The 16,550-nt window shown below is 44.4% G+C and overlaps 1 protein-coding gene across 3 annotated transcripts in view; it reads right to left on the minus strand.

Moving 5' to 3' along the window:
- EFR3A (EFR3 homolog A) overlaps positions 1-16,550 on the minus strand; it is a 97,943-nt gene that overhangs the window by 20,490 nt on the left and 60,903 nt on the right. For all 3 annotated transcript variants that reach the window (XM_069957087.1, XM_069957088.1, XM_069957089.1), the window contains 5 exons: positions 14,936-15,100; positions 10,327-10,438; positions 4,928-4,979; positions 4,241-4,413; positions 631-706 (listed from right to left, as the gene is read on the minus strand). In XM_069957087.1, coding sequence (XP_069813188.1) covers positions 631-706; positions 4,241-4,413; positions 4,928-4,979; positions 10,327-10,438; positions 14,936-15,100 — 578 coding nt within the window. The remainder of the gene's footprint in view (positions 1-630; positions 707-4,240; positions 4,414-4,927; positions 4,980-10,326; positions 10,439-14,935; positions 15,101-16,550) is intronic.

Raw genomic sequence — 16,550 nt, forward strand, 5'->3', positions numbered from 1 at the left:
GAGCAGATGAAACTAGGAAATCTTGTATCAGCTGCCATAATACTCAGCTTTCCCAGGAACAGATATAGGGGCACATGTATCATTGAGTATGCACTACTATTTTGGCTAATAATGAGTTTTTAAGAAAGGAGTAAAAATTTGTGCAATATTTATAAAGTCATTTGCGTAGTTTTGAGCAGACCTGAGACATCCACACTAGCTTCTGTATAATATCTAGAGGTGTAATAGGTGGTTCCCATATGACAATGTTATCCCATATCAACAAGGAAAACCTGGAGAGTCCAAACATTGGGGCCCTCCATGATTTCTCTTGTCAGACTGGAAGTCAAGGCTCCATTCATTCTCTGTGAGAGCTTCTGGAAACACTTTACTCTCCAGTTTCTGGAACGTCCTGGTGCACTCGCGATTTTCCAGAAGACAGGGTACCCCGTTCTTAAGATGGCAAGTGGCCAATGACCAGCTAGTTATCTCTTATACTGTTGGATGGGGGATAACTTTGTCAGATGGGAAAACCCCCTTAAACGGCTAATATTTAGCTATTTTATTCAATGGTGCAGCAAATTGTGAGAAGACTTGGGGTCTGGGGTCTGCAGGAGTTTTGTATGTGGTCTCTGCATGCGCACAGCTCACCTTTTTCACAAAGTTCACATCCTGACGACTGATTTTCTCGCGTTTTATTTTAAGGTCTGCAACATCTGGAATGATTCTATAAAAAAATAAAATAAGTTATATATACATACATACATACACACACACTGTATGTATGTGCATATACTATATATATGCAATATACCGTATTTTCCAGCGTATAAGATGACCACCAACTTTTCCAGTTAAAATATAGAGTTTGGGATATACTTGCCGTATAAGACTACCTTTCTTCCAAAGCTCACCAAATCAAAGTTAATAAGAATCATCAGACAGCAGCGAGATCTGAAAGAGGTGTGTTTTTCTGGGAACAGCGCCACTCTACCGTATCTATTTTTTTCCCATACCCCGGATGCCTGTAGCTTGCTCCGCCCTTCATACGGTCGCTGGATACAGTGGAGACGCGCCCGTTTTTTTAGCTCCCCCCATCCTATGTGGTGACCGCAGATTCTCCAGTTCCGTTCCAGAGTTTTTTAGCCCCCCCCTTAAGACGACACCTGGAGTATACCACAACCTGACTTTTTAGAAGATTGCCCTGGATTAAAAAGTAGTCTTATACGCAGGAAAATACAATATATACACATCCTGATCTACAAGAAACACATTGTAATTAGAGATGAGCAAATCTACAGAGGGAACACTTCTCCCAGTTTCCCAGGACTGGATCCATCTTTCCCCAGCACCCGGGGAGGCGCACCACGGAGCGGAGCAGATTACAAAGTCCGCAGCCTGATCAGCACAATGCAGATAGGAACCTACTGTAGATTCATTCGCTCATCTCTAATTGTAATACTAGAGACTTTGTCGGTCTTCAGTCTCCAGTGATTTCAATAGAAATTAGCAGTTGGAAAACAGATTTGCAAATGTGAACAGAGCCTTAGGTTATTTTTACACGGAACCATAACCGGCCCGATTCAACCAATTATCGCTACGTGTAATAAATACAAGGATCAGCCTGATTGTTGATATAGGTTTGAACCCATAAATGACGGACGCCGACCGTGCATCGCTACGTGTAATAGCAGTGCGCGGCTGGCGACATACGTTACCTATCCATGCTGCAGGGCTCCTCTTGCGGTCTTCTTCTCCCCGAGTCCCGCTCGTTACAACTGACAGGCTGCTCAGCCAATCACTGGCCAGGACCGCTGCGGTCAGTGATTGGCTGAGCGGCCTGTCAGTTTAGACAGGCCGCTCTTAAGCTGGAGCGCGCGGGACCCGGGAAGAAGACCGCAAGAGGAGCCCTGCAGCATGGATAGGTAATGTATAAAGTTAAGCAAGGGCTGCAAGGACATCGATAACGATGTCCATGCAGCCCTTGTTAAAACGATAATCGGGCAGTGTAATAGGCCCAGTAAACGAGCGCCGATCTAGCACATCAGTGCTCGTTTACAGTTATTATCAGGCCCCCATTGGCCCATGTACTACTACCCTTAGTTTATATCACTGTTCCGCTACCTGTGACTCTCTGGCTGTTGCAATACTACAAATTTCCAGTCAGGGCATGCTAGGAATTGTAGTTTTTCAACAGCTAGAAAGCCACAGTTTGAGAAACATGATGGGAGTTGTGGTTCAGTAAGAGTTGGAGATGGTCGCATAGTATATGTGAGGTTATAGGATGTATGATGTTAGGTGTATGATGAAGGTTATTGGATGTCTAAGTAATGTATGACCTCAGGTGACAGAGACCTATGAGAGACATTGCCAAACCATGACTATATATAAGACTGTAGTACATGCAAAAGAAGAGCCTGTGGAGCCTCACTGAAGAGTCTCGAAACACAGGACTAGCCAGATATCCCTGCGGGAAGGACCCAGCAAAGGCGCAGCTCCTGTAAGGAAACCACCAAAACCACCATATTAAGTGGCCCTATAAGTCAATGTAATTACAAGGGAAAAACCAAGGCCAGGTATCCATCTACACACAGCTGTTTCGGGGTGTTGCCCCTCATCAGTGGGAAGTAGAATTCTGGCTAGGTGGCAACAATGAGAAACAGATCACTGATCTCAGGGAGACCAGCCAAATATAACACTGCCAGCTGCTAGTGAAAGAGCTCAATGCAGTGAAATCCTAGGTACATTGCCCCCTGGGAAACCCTGAGATAGCTGTATGTGGATGTTTAGCTGGCCTTGGTTTTTTCCCTTGTCATTACATTGACTTATAGGGCCACTTAATATGGTGGTTTTGGTGGTTTCCCTACAGGAGCCGCCCCTTGGCTGGGTCCTTCCCAAAGGGATATCTGGCTAGTCCAGTGTTTCGAGACTCTTCAATGAGGCTCCACGGGCTCTTTTTGCATATTCATGTTTCCCAGGGGGCAATGCACCTAGGATTTCACTGCATTGAGCGCTTTCCCTAGCAGCCGGCAGGGTTATCGTTCGGCTGGTCTCCCTGAGATCAGTGATCTGTTTCTCTTATAGAGTGTGTTATATGACACAGCACATAATACAGCAGTCTCCCATCACAGCGTATGACACCGGCTTAGAGTAAGCGATTCCACCCAGAGTACATGGTGTTCTGCATTTTGGGGAGGGAAGGGAGTAACTAGCCCGCTATAAAATATTAGCTGGTAATTATAAGCATGTTCAGCAATTACTCTGCCATTTCAATCTTCGGGGACAAAGCTGTCACAATAAATTATAAGCCGGCGTCTCCATCGCTGTGGATTTGCAGGGCAAAAGCATTTCCCATTAAGTAAAGATACAATGACGTACTTAGTGAAGCCGATAATGGAGCCGAAAAAGCTTCAGGGGCCAGAAAAAAAAAGTTTCCTGTTTTCATAAAACATTAAATTGCAATTTGTAACCATCGTTGGGAAGGGCGAAAGCTGCAAAATGTGTTTAGTGTTACAGGAAGGCTAATATAGTGCAACCTTATTAAATTGATATGTAAGGTGTAACTTAAAGGGGAACTGCAGCAAAAAAGGTTTTCTTTCAAACCCATCAGTTATAGAAACTTATACAGATGTGTAATTTACTTCTATTTAAAAATCTCCAGTCTTCCAGTACTGCTGCTGTATGTCCTGCAGGAAGTGGTGTATCCTCTCCAGTCTGACACACTGCTCTCTGCTGCCACCTCTGTCCATGTCAGGAACTGTCCAGAGCAGTATCAAATCCCCATAGAAAACCTCTCTTACTTTCCTGTAGGGCACCTTTAAAGGGAACCTGTCACCCCCGGTGCCGGGGTGACAGGCTCCCGACCCCCGCTAGAGCACCTTATACGTACCTGACCGCGCCGGGTCCCGCTTCTTGATCCAGTCGGGTGACGGAGATTTCAGTGCCCGAAGCCCGATGCGTGCGCTCCTGAGATAAGTCCAACAGTGAGTCCGACGGTCCGTCATTTTCTATGAGCGTTGGACTCATCTCAGGAGCGCGCGCGCCGGGCTTTGGGCGCTGAAATCTCAGTCACCCGACCAGATCAAGAAGCGGGACCCGGCGGGATCAGGTACGTATAAGGTGCTCTAGCGGGGGGATGGGAGGCTGTCACCCCGGAACCGGGGGTGACAGGTCCTCTTTAATAGTTGACTAATGAGATATTCAATTTTATATTGTAAACAATAAGGTAGATGATAACCTGTAACACGGTGCGAACAAGTACCTGATTCCCCGGAGTTTCGCTCTGTTGTCATGACGATCGATAAGGTTGTGCATAATTTCGAGTACTAGCTGACGCAGCTCACAGTCCTCCATGAGAGAAGGGGATAGGAGGGGGTCCAGGAACGGTGGGGGGAGCGCAGCCGCTATGGTCTTTGCCTTGTAACCTGAAGTCACCTGGAAAGAAAAGCCAAGACTGTCATCATCAATCCTGCAATACTTCCAGAAGATTATAGAGATACAAACACATTGATGAAGTAAAAGGAGCCTAAACTAAAGTGTCACTGTCACTTTAAAAAAACTTTTGATATGTCAAAATTACAGATCGACTGGAGTCAGCAATCGCTAAAACAAGGTGGGAGAAGAGCTTGGCTGAACACTTCTCTCCCCATCCAGCTCATCACTGCACAAGACAGGCTCCAAAGATTTACTAACCATTTAATGTGTATGGTCGCCTCATAGTTCTGCTCTAACAGGAGATGCAAGGACCAGGACTGACATGTCAACTGGCTGATCCTTTTGCTCTCAAGAATGATCAGCTGTTCGGACGGCAATTTTCTCTAAGTATACATGTACGCTCACCTGAATATGTATGAGGGTAACTGGGGAGGGGTATCTCCTGGTTCAATAAGTTTTTGGCCATGTATCAAACAAGCGCTGACACACTATAACAAATCCTCTAGCTACGTACCATAAGTAAGGATCGCAGCAGCATGATCTGGATTCTCTTAGTTCCCAAATCCCTAAAACAAAAACAATATAAACAAGTAAATAAAAACAAGTGGTATAACAATATAAATTACACAGAGCTAGGAATGGAGGCTTCTGGATCCTCAGACATATCCCTTAGATCAAAAAGTGCAATGTGAACAGGACACAGGACCTGACATACCAACAAATCCTCATCAGGAGGAAAACAAGGAGCGTAATCCTGCCTGACACTGTATAAGTTACAGAGTATATAGATCCTTTCTGTAATGTCATCAGTATATAGAAGAGAATGTGATGGCATAGGTGCCTAGGGTAAACGCTCACCGTCTATCCCTCTATGGGATATAACTATGCGACTGCTAACACTTGTGTAAATAATTTAATTTACCAAAAATAACTGCTGTAAAGTTCTGGCCTCTAGGGGTCTCCCTTTTATACAATCTGCTGTTAGACAGACCAGGATGGAACACAGAAAGTTGGGGCGGGGCTTAGCTACTGCTATGTGCAGGAGAGGAAAAGAGCCAGAGTTGTACACGTGATCAACGTGGTCCCTGAAAGGTAAATCAAGGCTGCCCTCTTCTTTCAAAAGCAGTTCGGTGCTTAGTGTAACCCTTTCCTTGCTATGTTACTGTCGTTTCTTTCATTTCCCATAGCACCTTGAAAACCCTGTGCATCAGTAACAGTTTCTCCAAACCATGTAGGAATGAGGAGGAGGAAACCAGTGTCCCTGAAAGGTAAAAAGCTGTGGGCGGCCATGTGCTTATACTACCATATGTATACCCCGCTGGCCCCTGAATGTAATTCCCTCTAACCCCCTCCCATAAGCAATTGCAGCATTTTAGTGCTTAGTGTAACCCCTTCCTTGCTATTGAGAGGTTTCTTTCAATTCAGTTCATATAGTTTAGTGCATCAGTAACCACTTCTCCCTCCACATACTATCAAATTGAATGTACTGTGTAAGTCATCAGCCAGGCACAGTGCAAGCCTGTCAAGTGCACCTCCATGTTATGGCTAGCAGCATAGTGCCAGCCTGTCCTGTCTAGTGCACTTCCACCAGCGCTTTGTCATGGTGTAGCAGCATAGTGCCAGCCTGTCCTGTCTAGTGCACTTCCACCAGCGCTATGTCATGGTGTAGCAGCATAGTGCCAGCCTGTCCTGTCTAGTGCACTTCCACCAGCGCTTTGTCATGGTGTAGCAGCATAGTGCCAGCCGGTCCTGTCTAGTGCACTTCCAGCTGTACTATGTCATGGCGTAGCAGCACAGTGCCAGCTTGTCCTGTCTAGTGCACTTCCACCAGCGCTATGTCATGGTGTAGCAGCATAGTGCCAGCCTGTCCTGTCTAGTGCACTTCCAGCTGTACTATGTCATGGCGTAGCAGCACAGTGCCAGCTTGTCCTGTCCAATACACTTCCAGCTGCACTATTTAATAGCGTAGCAGCATAGTGCCAGTCTGTCCAGTCTAGTCCTGCCTTATACTTAGAAGCAGCTACCAGGGCATGCTGGGAGTTGCAGTGTTGCAACAGCTGAAGAGCCACAGGTTGGGAGAATCACTGCCCTAATGTACACAAGGTCCCCGTAACTAGACTGGTCTTTTCTTGGTAATTTATATCATTGCTTGTATCCCATCTCCAGTGTATGCTTTATCCCATATATCCCGCATGTTCCTCCCAGGAATACTGTAATTTGTCCTGTACGCTGACTTTACTGAAGTGCTGCAGCAACTAAAGCTAAATTTCCCCCCGAACTAACAATGACCATTTTTGAAGCGGTGGTTAGGAGAATGCCTGTTACCGTGGAAACGTGACTGTTGTCATGGTAACAGACACCGTACAGTGTACTTATCATCTGCAGATTTCCTTTACCCTCGTAACCTCCCCATGAAGAAGAGAGTAAAACAAACAGGGTGAGAAGGAGAACGCAGCCTCTTGTGTAAAGCTGGTGCGTGGCCCTTTAAGAGCGTGCCGTGCTAGAAGAAAGATCTGTGAGTAATGCGCACACAAGGGGTTAGGTTATTTCTGCTCCGCTGTCTAATTTTATAGCCGTGTAGGTAGAATGGACAGGTGAGCTGACACGAGGAGCCGCCTGCTGGAGCTTAAAGAGGTAAAAATATCACCGCAATCTCCATGATAGGAATATAAGATGCACAGGAGGTGTCCGGGAGTATTAGCAGCACATTCTGTAAGGTGTGAGCTATGACCGCCATGGATCTATTCACTTTACTTCTCAGTGGTCTTAATGTTATGGCCAATTGGTGTATAATAGTGCGGAGTGCGTACTGCTGGGTCTTTCGCAAAGGAGATTTGTAAATAGAAGTAATTTACAAATCTGTATAGTCTTCCAGTACTAATCAGCTGCTGTGTGTCCTGCAGGAAGTGGTGTATTCTTTCCAGTCTGGCACAGTGCTCTCTGCTGCCACCTCTGTCCATGTCAGGAACTGTCCAGAGCAGGAGAAGTTTTCTATGGACAATTCCTGACATGGACAGAGGTGGCAGCAGAGAGCACTGTATCAGACTGGAAAGAATACACCACTTCCTGCAGGACATACAGCAGCTGATAGGTTCTGGACGACTCGATATTCTTAAACAGAAGTAAATTACAAATCTATAAAACTTTCTGGCACCTGTTGATTAGTTGATTTAAAAGAATGTTTCCAGTCGTCTTTTAAAATGATAGAAAAGTAGCATACAAGTGCTGGTGCTCTACTGTTTTCAGGTCTTCCACAGAGGCGATTGGAACAGTAGCGCACATACCCGGCCATTGATCCCAGCCTCACCCGGGATGTATTGGTGATCAGCAGCCATAACTGCGATCAATGTGTCCTGGCAGTATAACATTTATCACCTGTCTAGTGTATAAGTGATAGATGGTCTTAGTAAGAAAACCCCTTTAAGATAACTGCAGGTCTTCTCCAGTTCTGGGAAGGACAGAATGAGGAGCTCTGCTGGGTCGGGTGACCTCGCTACACCTCAGTCTCTTAGAGGAGACCTTTACGTCTGAGCAATGAACGCAAGGTCCTGAACATGTCAGATGGATTCAGAATTTGTAGACGACGCATAAAAAGGTTGAAACTCAAGTGGAACCGTTCACAATGGTCCGATTTTTAACGATTAACGACTAACGATAAAAGATCGCAACCGAGACTGTTTATCAATAACCTGAAATCGTTCACCATATTACACAGAACGATGGTCGTTAGTTACGATCGTTAATATGAACGTTATTGCGATCGTTACTATGATCGTTTATTCCTTCTGATCCCAGCAAAACAATGAACCATGTGCAATTACACTGAACGATTATTGAATGAATGCAGATTTACAGCGAACGATTAGCGATGGTTTTAGGTCCAGCTCTAAATCAACGACACATGAAAGATTTTTCAATCGTTGCCTGCAATTACCCAGGACGATTATCGTTTAATTCGATATAACGATTTTTCACACGATAATCGTCCTGTGTAATAGGGCCCAAAGAGATCCATCCAGATAGAAGAGGATGATTGCTGCAGGGTCTTTAGGTTGCTGCATGATGGAAGGACGGCTCCGGCCCCTCCGCGTACTGGACTCTCAGGTGATATTTTAATCTTCTAATACAGGTGTGATTTCTCCCTTATTATAAAGTGCAGACACACCACCAGTCTAAAGCTAATAAAGGGAACCAATCACCACAACTGCGGCTACTAAAGTAAAAATTACCAGATTTTTCTCTTTTTGAGACGCATCTGAGTATAAGATGCACCCCTGGTTTAAACAAATTAAAAAATAAATATTATATATATATATATATATATATATATATATATATATATATATATATATATATATATATATATATATTAATTAGATATCTATCTATCTATCCAAAATGCTAATTGAACTTCCCTGGGGGTGTAAGGCAGTGATGGGATCACAGTTTTTTGAAATGGCAGGTCTGTTACATTAGAGTACATTACTACATTATACTCCCATACACACAGCTCTGCTGCATCAATAACACACACAGCTATGTTACATCATTCACAACCAGCTCTGCTGCATCAATAACACACACACACACACAGCTTTGTTACATCATACACAACCAGCTCTGCTGCATCAATAACACACACAGCTATGTTATATCATACACAACCAGCTCTGCTGCTACAATAACACGCACAACTTTGCTACATAAACATACCCACAAGCACTCACAGTGCTGTATCAATATTCAGACACACACAGCTCTGCTACATAAAGACAGACAGAATACAGATCGAGCCTATCTACAGTGGCTGTAGTGCCCACTCCTCACAGTCAAGTGACTAATCACATGACTGTGACTGAAGGTCCTCGGGGTCTTCTAGCTCCATTCTGGGTAAGTTCCCAGGGGCTTTAGCATGCAGGAATCTGGATGTGATGCACATTATTATATTATCACATAGATTCCTCTCCTGCCCGGCTCTGATCTCACTGATCGGTGTCTGGTAGAAGAAGGGAGAGGACTGTGCAGCTATCAGCCACTGCACAGCTCACCCAGCGTCAGACACAGTGCTTAATCAGCGCTTTGCCCAACCATTAGGGAAGCAGTCAGGGTGGTCAGACAGTGTTGGGCCGCCCTGTCTCTTGAATTAAAGACACAGGCAGTTTTTAGCAGGACAATTTCTTGCTAGAAAGTGAGTCTTATAAAACGAGAAATATGGTAGGCCCAATAAAGCCTCCTGCTATGTCTCTAAACAAATACGTAATGGATTGGAAGTCAATGCACTGCGCATGTTCCGGCCCAGAAAAGATGGGAGGGTAGTAGGAGACCACTGTAAGCAAATAGGGATACGGATTGACTCACTTAGGATGATAAGATTCTCATGGTGATGTTATAATGGGGAACTATACTGTTGGGAGACTAGGAGATTTTTGCAGTTACCCTGTAGCACAACAAGGTGAAAAAGGATCATTTTCCAGGACCCCAAAACCCCTAGAATTGAAGCAGTGCTAGTTGAGTCTTCAGACTTAGGGCCCCCTGGTTGTAGGGTGGGTCAGCAAGCTGAAAGCAGCCAAGCCGATTGATCTAGTCCAGGGACGGGGAACCTTCCGCCCTCCAGCTGTTGCAAAACTACAATTCCTATCGTTGGCTGTCCAGGCACAATGGAAATTGTAGTTTTGCACTAGCTGGAGGGCCGAAGGTTCCCCATCCCTGTTTTAGACAGTTTGCACAGCTCCCATTGATGATAATAGGAGCTGCATAAACAGAGCAGCACTGAAGGCTATACAAGGTCTGCTTGATCTTGAGACGTGCTGTCGGGCATATGTGATATACCCTGTAAATATGCTATAAATGTCCTGAATAAGAACGTATAGTCAAAAATTGAACAGTGTTCACCACATATACTCACACACTTACCCCAACTGGCTGGTATCGAGTGTGTGTGAAGATCCAAAGACTGGCACTTTGCCCATGATAAACATCATGATCTCAGATCGTTGGTAATCTGGTAAATTACTTCCAAAGAAACCTGAATGCAAAAAAAAAAATAAAAATAAAAAAATTATTAAAATAATTAAATAAATATATATACGGTGTGTGTACAGTATTATATATATATATATATATATATGTTTATTAGAGAAATAAAAAAATTATTAAATACTACAGCAAAGTGTGGTACAGTGAACTGCGTCCTGCTGAAAGGAAACTCTATGGGGGAGGGCGGAGTCTGACTAGAGAGAAGCTGATTGGCTGAGAATACATAGTGCCGTATACAGCCCATAGGTTAGGTCCCATTTAGTGAAGAATGGAATAAGACCTTATAGGGTGGTTTATAATGGCCCAACAATACAAAATCTAACAGACTCAATATGAACAGCACAGCTGCTAAGGTCTGTATCCTGGACTCTTAACAGGGGACACCGATGTAACACAACAAACAGGTTTCCAACATAGACCCCATATAAATGTGTGACTGCCTGGTATAGGCCATAGGAGGCTTAGGGGTGCCATGTTATGGATCTATATCACATACATCCATAATAAGGCTATGTTCCCACAACAAATATATGAACAACAGCTGTTGCAGTGAGTGTCATACAACGGCCATTGTTGCATTGAAAATTGCATTGAAATCAATACAGACAGACGGAAATAAATCGACGTGTCAATTATTTCCACGGCTGCTGTTCAATACACAGCCGTTGTTTGCCTTCACTTCAATGCAACACATTTCCCTCGGACAAAAATGGACGTTTTTTTTTTAAATTAAGAACACCAGCCATTCTTGTCATAAAAAATATGTTGTGTAAACAGCCTAAAACCATGAGCCACAGCCCATAAATAAGTGGCGTTTACGACAATGTGCTTTTAGGAACAGGCATACAGGTAAGCTGCGTATGCACAGGTAATAGTGGGTATGAGGAGCCCTACTTTATGGCCGACACTGCACAAGCACAAGACTCCCCTGCACTTGTCTTGAGATGAAGATGAACCATTAAGTCCCAAGGTGAGACAACAATTCCTATAGGATGCAGTGCAGCGTACACACTGAGTACAACACATACCGGCCACCAGTGACTGCATGTAGGTAGCACCAGTATTGTTACTCTGCCTGGGACATTAGATGTCACTGTTGTATCTGCTTCCAGCCAGCGCAGAGCAGCTGCAGATATCTCCTATAATACCACCAGCTCACCAGCAATTTGTACAACTCAAATAGATTCTGAGACGAGTGAGAATTCACCTGCTCTATTATTACATGTTCATTTTTAGGGCTTTAATTATTTACAAGCGCTCTATTTTATATCTACTTTATATCGGCTTTAGTGGTGGATTTACTCTGTCCTCTAATGTAGAGGTTTCTCTTAGGGTGGTATTACACGGGCCGATGGGGGCCTGATAACACCTGTAAACGAGCAGCGATCTGCTAGATCGACGCTCGTTTACTGGGCCTATTACACGGCCCGATAAGCGTTAAACAAGGGCAGCCCTTGCATAACTATATACATTACCCATCCACGTTCCAGGGCTGCTGCTGCGGTCTTCTTCTCCCTGGGTCCTGTGCGCTCTTACGTCAGAGTGGCCTGTCAGCAGGTGCCAGGCCACTCAGCTAATCACAGGCCGGGACCGCTGCGGCGTGTGATTGGCCGGGCGGCCTGTCAGCTGACAGGCCACTCTGACGTTACAGCGCGCGGGACCTGGGGAGAAGAAGACCGCAGCAGCAGCCCTGGAACGTGGATGGGTAATGTAGATCGTTAGTCGCTGCTAGTGCACCGCTATTACACAGTGCCCGACAAAAATAGGTCAGAACCTATATCAACAATCAGCCGATGGTCGTTGTCATCGGCTGATCGTTGTATTTATTACATGGAACGATTATCGTTCCGTGTAATAGTACCCTAAGGGAGCGACTATAAAAACATCACACACTGTGCTGTATACAGGAAGAGTGGATGACACTGAAGTGAAGTGCAAATGAAGCAGTATTATAGTAGTTATATTCCTGTATATAGTTGCAGTAATATAGTAGTTATATTTTTGTATATAGGAGCAGTATTATAGTAGTTATATTCTTGTATATAGGAGCAGTATTATAGTAGTTAGCAGGATATGCCTGTGCTCACATGTCTGGACCTTATGTCTTCCCCATTCTGTGAGAGCAGCAATGGTAAGTGTAATACTATATCCATACTTGTGTCGTTTGGGGGCAGCCTTCCCCGCCGGTGGTGCTGGCTAGGTTTTGGTGGGGCTTTTTGGGTCTGGTCCTGTGACATTGGGGTTGCAGGGCCGTTCCATGGCCTCCCTTCCCTGCATGTGCACGCTTTGCGGGGTTGGCGGTCGCTGACCGACACGGTGTGGAGTAGGGACGTAGGGACCCGTGTGGACCAAAGGACCTGCGCGGTGGTACACGGGGCAATATGGCTTGATCAATTCATATACAGACACTCTGGTGTTGATTTTTAATATAGGCCTAGCGGCATTAGTATCAGCCATAGATGGGATGTGCAGCCGTTCCATTCTCTCCAGTTCGTATTTTATAGTAGTTATATTCTTGTATATAGGAGCAGTATTATAGTAGTTATATTCTTGTATATAGGAGCAGTATTAGGCTGGGTTCACACTATGTATATTTGAGACTGTATTTGTGAGGCTGTATAGCAACCAAAACCAGGAGTGGATTGAAAACACAGAAAGGCTATGTTCACATAATGTTGTAATTGAGTGGATGGCCGTCATTTAATGGCAAATTTTTGCTGTTATTTTAAAACAACGGCTGTTATATTGAAATAATGGCAGTTATTTACCGTTATATGACGGCCATCCACTCAATTTCAACATTATGTGAACAGATCCTTTCTGTGTTTTCAATCCACTCCTGGTTTTGGTTGCTATGAGGACCTGACTTGAGGACCAAATACTGCCTGAAATATACAATGTGTGAACCCAGCCTTATAGTAGTTATGCTGCTCAAGGAAGAAAAAGAGTGCTGCACCTCACACCTATGGCTGATACTAGTGCCCCTAGGCTAAATAAAAAACACATCAGAATTTTGTGTATGAATTGATCAAGCCATACTGCCCCATGTACCTCGTGCCGGTATCTGATACACATGGGTCCCTACACTAAATCCACACCGTGCCAGTCAGTGGCCGCCAACCCCGCAGGCGTGCACAGTCAGGGAACGGGGGCAATGGGACGGCCCTGCGACCCCCATGCCACAGGACCAGACCCAAAAACACCACACCAGAACCCGGCCAGCACCGCCGGCGGAGAAGGTCGCCCCCAAACAGCCCCCATTCTGTGAGAGCAGCAATGGTAAGTGTAATACCATATCCATACTTGTGTCGTTTGGGGGCAGCCTTCCCCGCCGGTGGTGCTGGCTGGGTTTTGGTGGGGCTTTTTGGGTCTGGTCCTGTGACATTGGGGTTGCAGGACCGTTCCATGGCCTCCCTTTCCTGCACGTGCACGCTTTGCGGGGTTGGCGGTCGCTGACCGACACGGTGTGGAGTTAGCGTAGGGACCCGTGTGGACCAGAGGACCTGCGCGGTGGTACACGGGGCAATATGGCTTGATCAATTCATATACAGACACTCTGGTGTTGATTTTTAATATAGGCCTAGCGGCATTAGTATCAGCCATAGATGGGATGTGCAGCCGTTCCATTCTCTCCAGTTCGTATATTATAGTAGTTATATTCTTGTATATAGGAGCAGTATTATAGTAATTATATTCCTGTATATAGGAGCAGTATTATAGTAGTTATATTCCTGTATATAGGAGCAGTATTATAGTAGTTATATTCTTGTATATAGGAGCAGTATTGTAGTAGTTATAGTCTTGTATATAGGAGCAGTATTATAGTAGTTATATCCTTGTATATAGGAGCAGTATTATAGTAGTTATATTCCTGTATATAGGAGCAGTATTATAGTAGTTATATTCCTGTAAATAGTGGCAGTATTATAGTAGTTATATTCTTGTATATAGGAGGCAGTATTATAGTAGTTATATTCTTGTATATAGGAGCAGTATTATAGTTGTTATATTCTTGTATATAGGAGCAGTATTATAGTAGGTATATTCCTGTATATAGGGGGCAGTATTATAGTAGTTATATTCCTGTATATAGGAGCAGTATGATAGTAGTTATATTCTTGTATATAGGAGCAGTATTATTGTAGTATATTCTTGTAAATAGGGAGCAATATTATAGTTGGTATATTCCTGTATATAGGGAGCAGTATTATAGTATTTATATTCTTGTACATGGGGGCAATGTTATAGGGCTACTAGTCTTTTAATGGTACATAGTAGTAGTGATGTAGTAGTACTCAAACATTCTTGTCTGGTTTCATGTCCATAAATTATAATAGTACACTGTAAAACTAATCTCAATCTACACTAGATAAAGGTTATTAGCAATGTTCACAATAAGTGGTTGATACAAAACAAAACTACTATTTTAACAACAATGAAAAACAAAGTATAACGTAGTGAATAAGTAGCTGGAATTGAACTTTACCGATAGTCTGAATAATCGCGTTCTGTACGATTCGCTCATCACTTTCTTTAGTGCTTGAAGATAAGACTGCGCTGCCAGCAGAACTTCGTCGATCCCCGAGCTCAAAGTCAACGCTGAGTGTCAGATGCCTCAGAAGGGTGTTGAACACCTCCAGCACTGTAGGACCTGGGAGAAAGAGCAAGAATGGTTCATGTAAGGAGATGCCATGTAACACTTCAAGTCTATATAAAAGGACAGGACACACAATACTAGAAATGCATAAACATATTAATATAAAAGAAACTGTAAAGACACCAAACAAGCAGGGAATAAGAGATTTCAGATCTGAAGCCTACAGAATTTTGAAAGCAAATCCAGATTGTATTACAGGTAATGAAATGTGTGTACACAGTGACCCCACCAGCAGAATAGTGAGTGCAGCTCTGGAGTATAATACAGGATGTAACTCAGGATCAGTAATGTAATATACACTCACCGGCCACTTTATTAGGTACACCTGTCCAACTGCACGTTACCACTTAATTTCTAATCAGCCAATCACATGGCGGCAACTCAGTGCATTTAGGCATGTAGACATGGTCAAGACAATCTCCAGCAGTTCAAACCGAGCATCAGTATGGGGAAGAATGGTGATTTGAGGGCCTTTGAACGTGGCATGGTTGTTGGTGCCAGAAGGGCTGGTCTGAGTATTTCAGAAACTGCTGATCTACTGGGATTTTCACGCACAACCATCTCTAGGGTTTACAGAGAATGGTCCGAAAAAGAAAAAACATCCAGTGAGCGGCAGTTCTGTGGGCGGAAATGCCTTGTTGATGCCGGAGGTCAGAGGAGAATGGGCAGACTGGTTCGAGCTGATAGAAAGGCAACAGTGACTCAAATAGCCAACCGTTACAACCAAGGTAGGCAGAAGAGCATCTCTGAACGCACAGTACCTCCAACTTTGAGGCAGATGGGCTACAGCAGCAGAAGACCACACCGGGGGCCACTCCGCTCAGCTAAGAACAGGAAACTGAGGCTACAATTTGCACAAGCTCATCGAAATTGGACAGTAGAAGATTGGAAAAACGTTGCCTGGTCTGCTGAGTCTCGATTTCTGCTGCGACATTCGGATGGTAGGGTCAGAATTTGGCGTCAACAACATGAAAGCATGGATCCATCCTGCCTTGTATCAACGGTTCAGGCTGGTGGTGGTGGTGTCATGGTGTGGGGAATATTTTCTTGGCACTCTTTGGGCCCCTTGGTACCAATTGAGCATCGTTGCAACGCCACAGCCTACCTGAGTATTGTTGCTGACCATGTCCATCCCTTTATGACCACAATGTACCCAACATCTGATGGCTACTTTCAGCAGGATAATGCGCCATGTCATAAAGCTAGAATCATCTCAGACTGGTTTCTTGAACATGACAATGAGTTCACTGTACTCCAATGGCCTCCACAGTCACCAGATCTCAATCCAATAGAGCATCTTTGGGATGTGGTGGAACGGGAGATTGGCATCATGGATGTGCAGCCGACAAATCTGCGGCAACTGTGTGATGCCATCATGTCAACATGGACCAAAATCTCTGAGGAAGCTTCCAGCACCTTGTTGTATCTATGCCACGAAGAATTG

Source organism: Dendropsophus ebraccatus, chromosome 2 (genome assembly GCF_027789765.1).
Source record: "Dendropsophus ebraccatus isolate aDenEbr1 chromosome 2, aDenEbr1.pat, whole genome shotgun sequence".
Classification (NCBI taxonomy): Eukaryota; Metazoa; Chordata; class Amphibia; order Anura; family Hylidae; genus Dendropsophus; species Dendropsophus ebraccatus.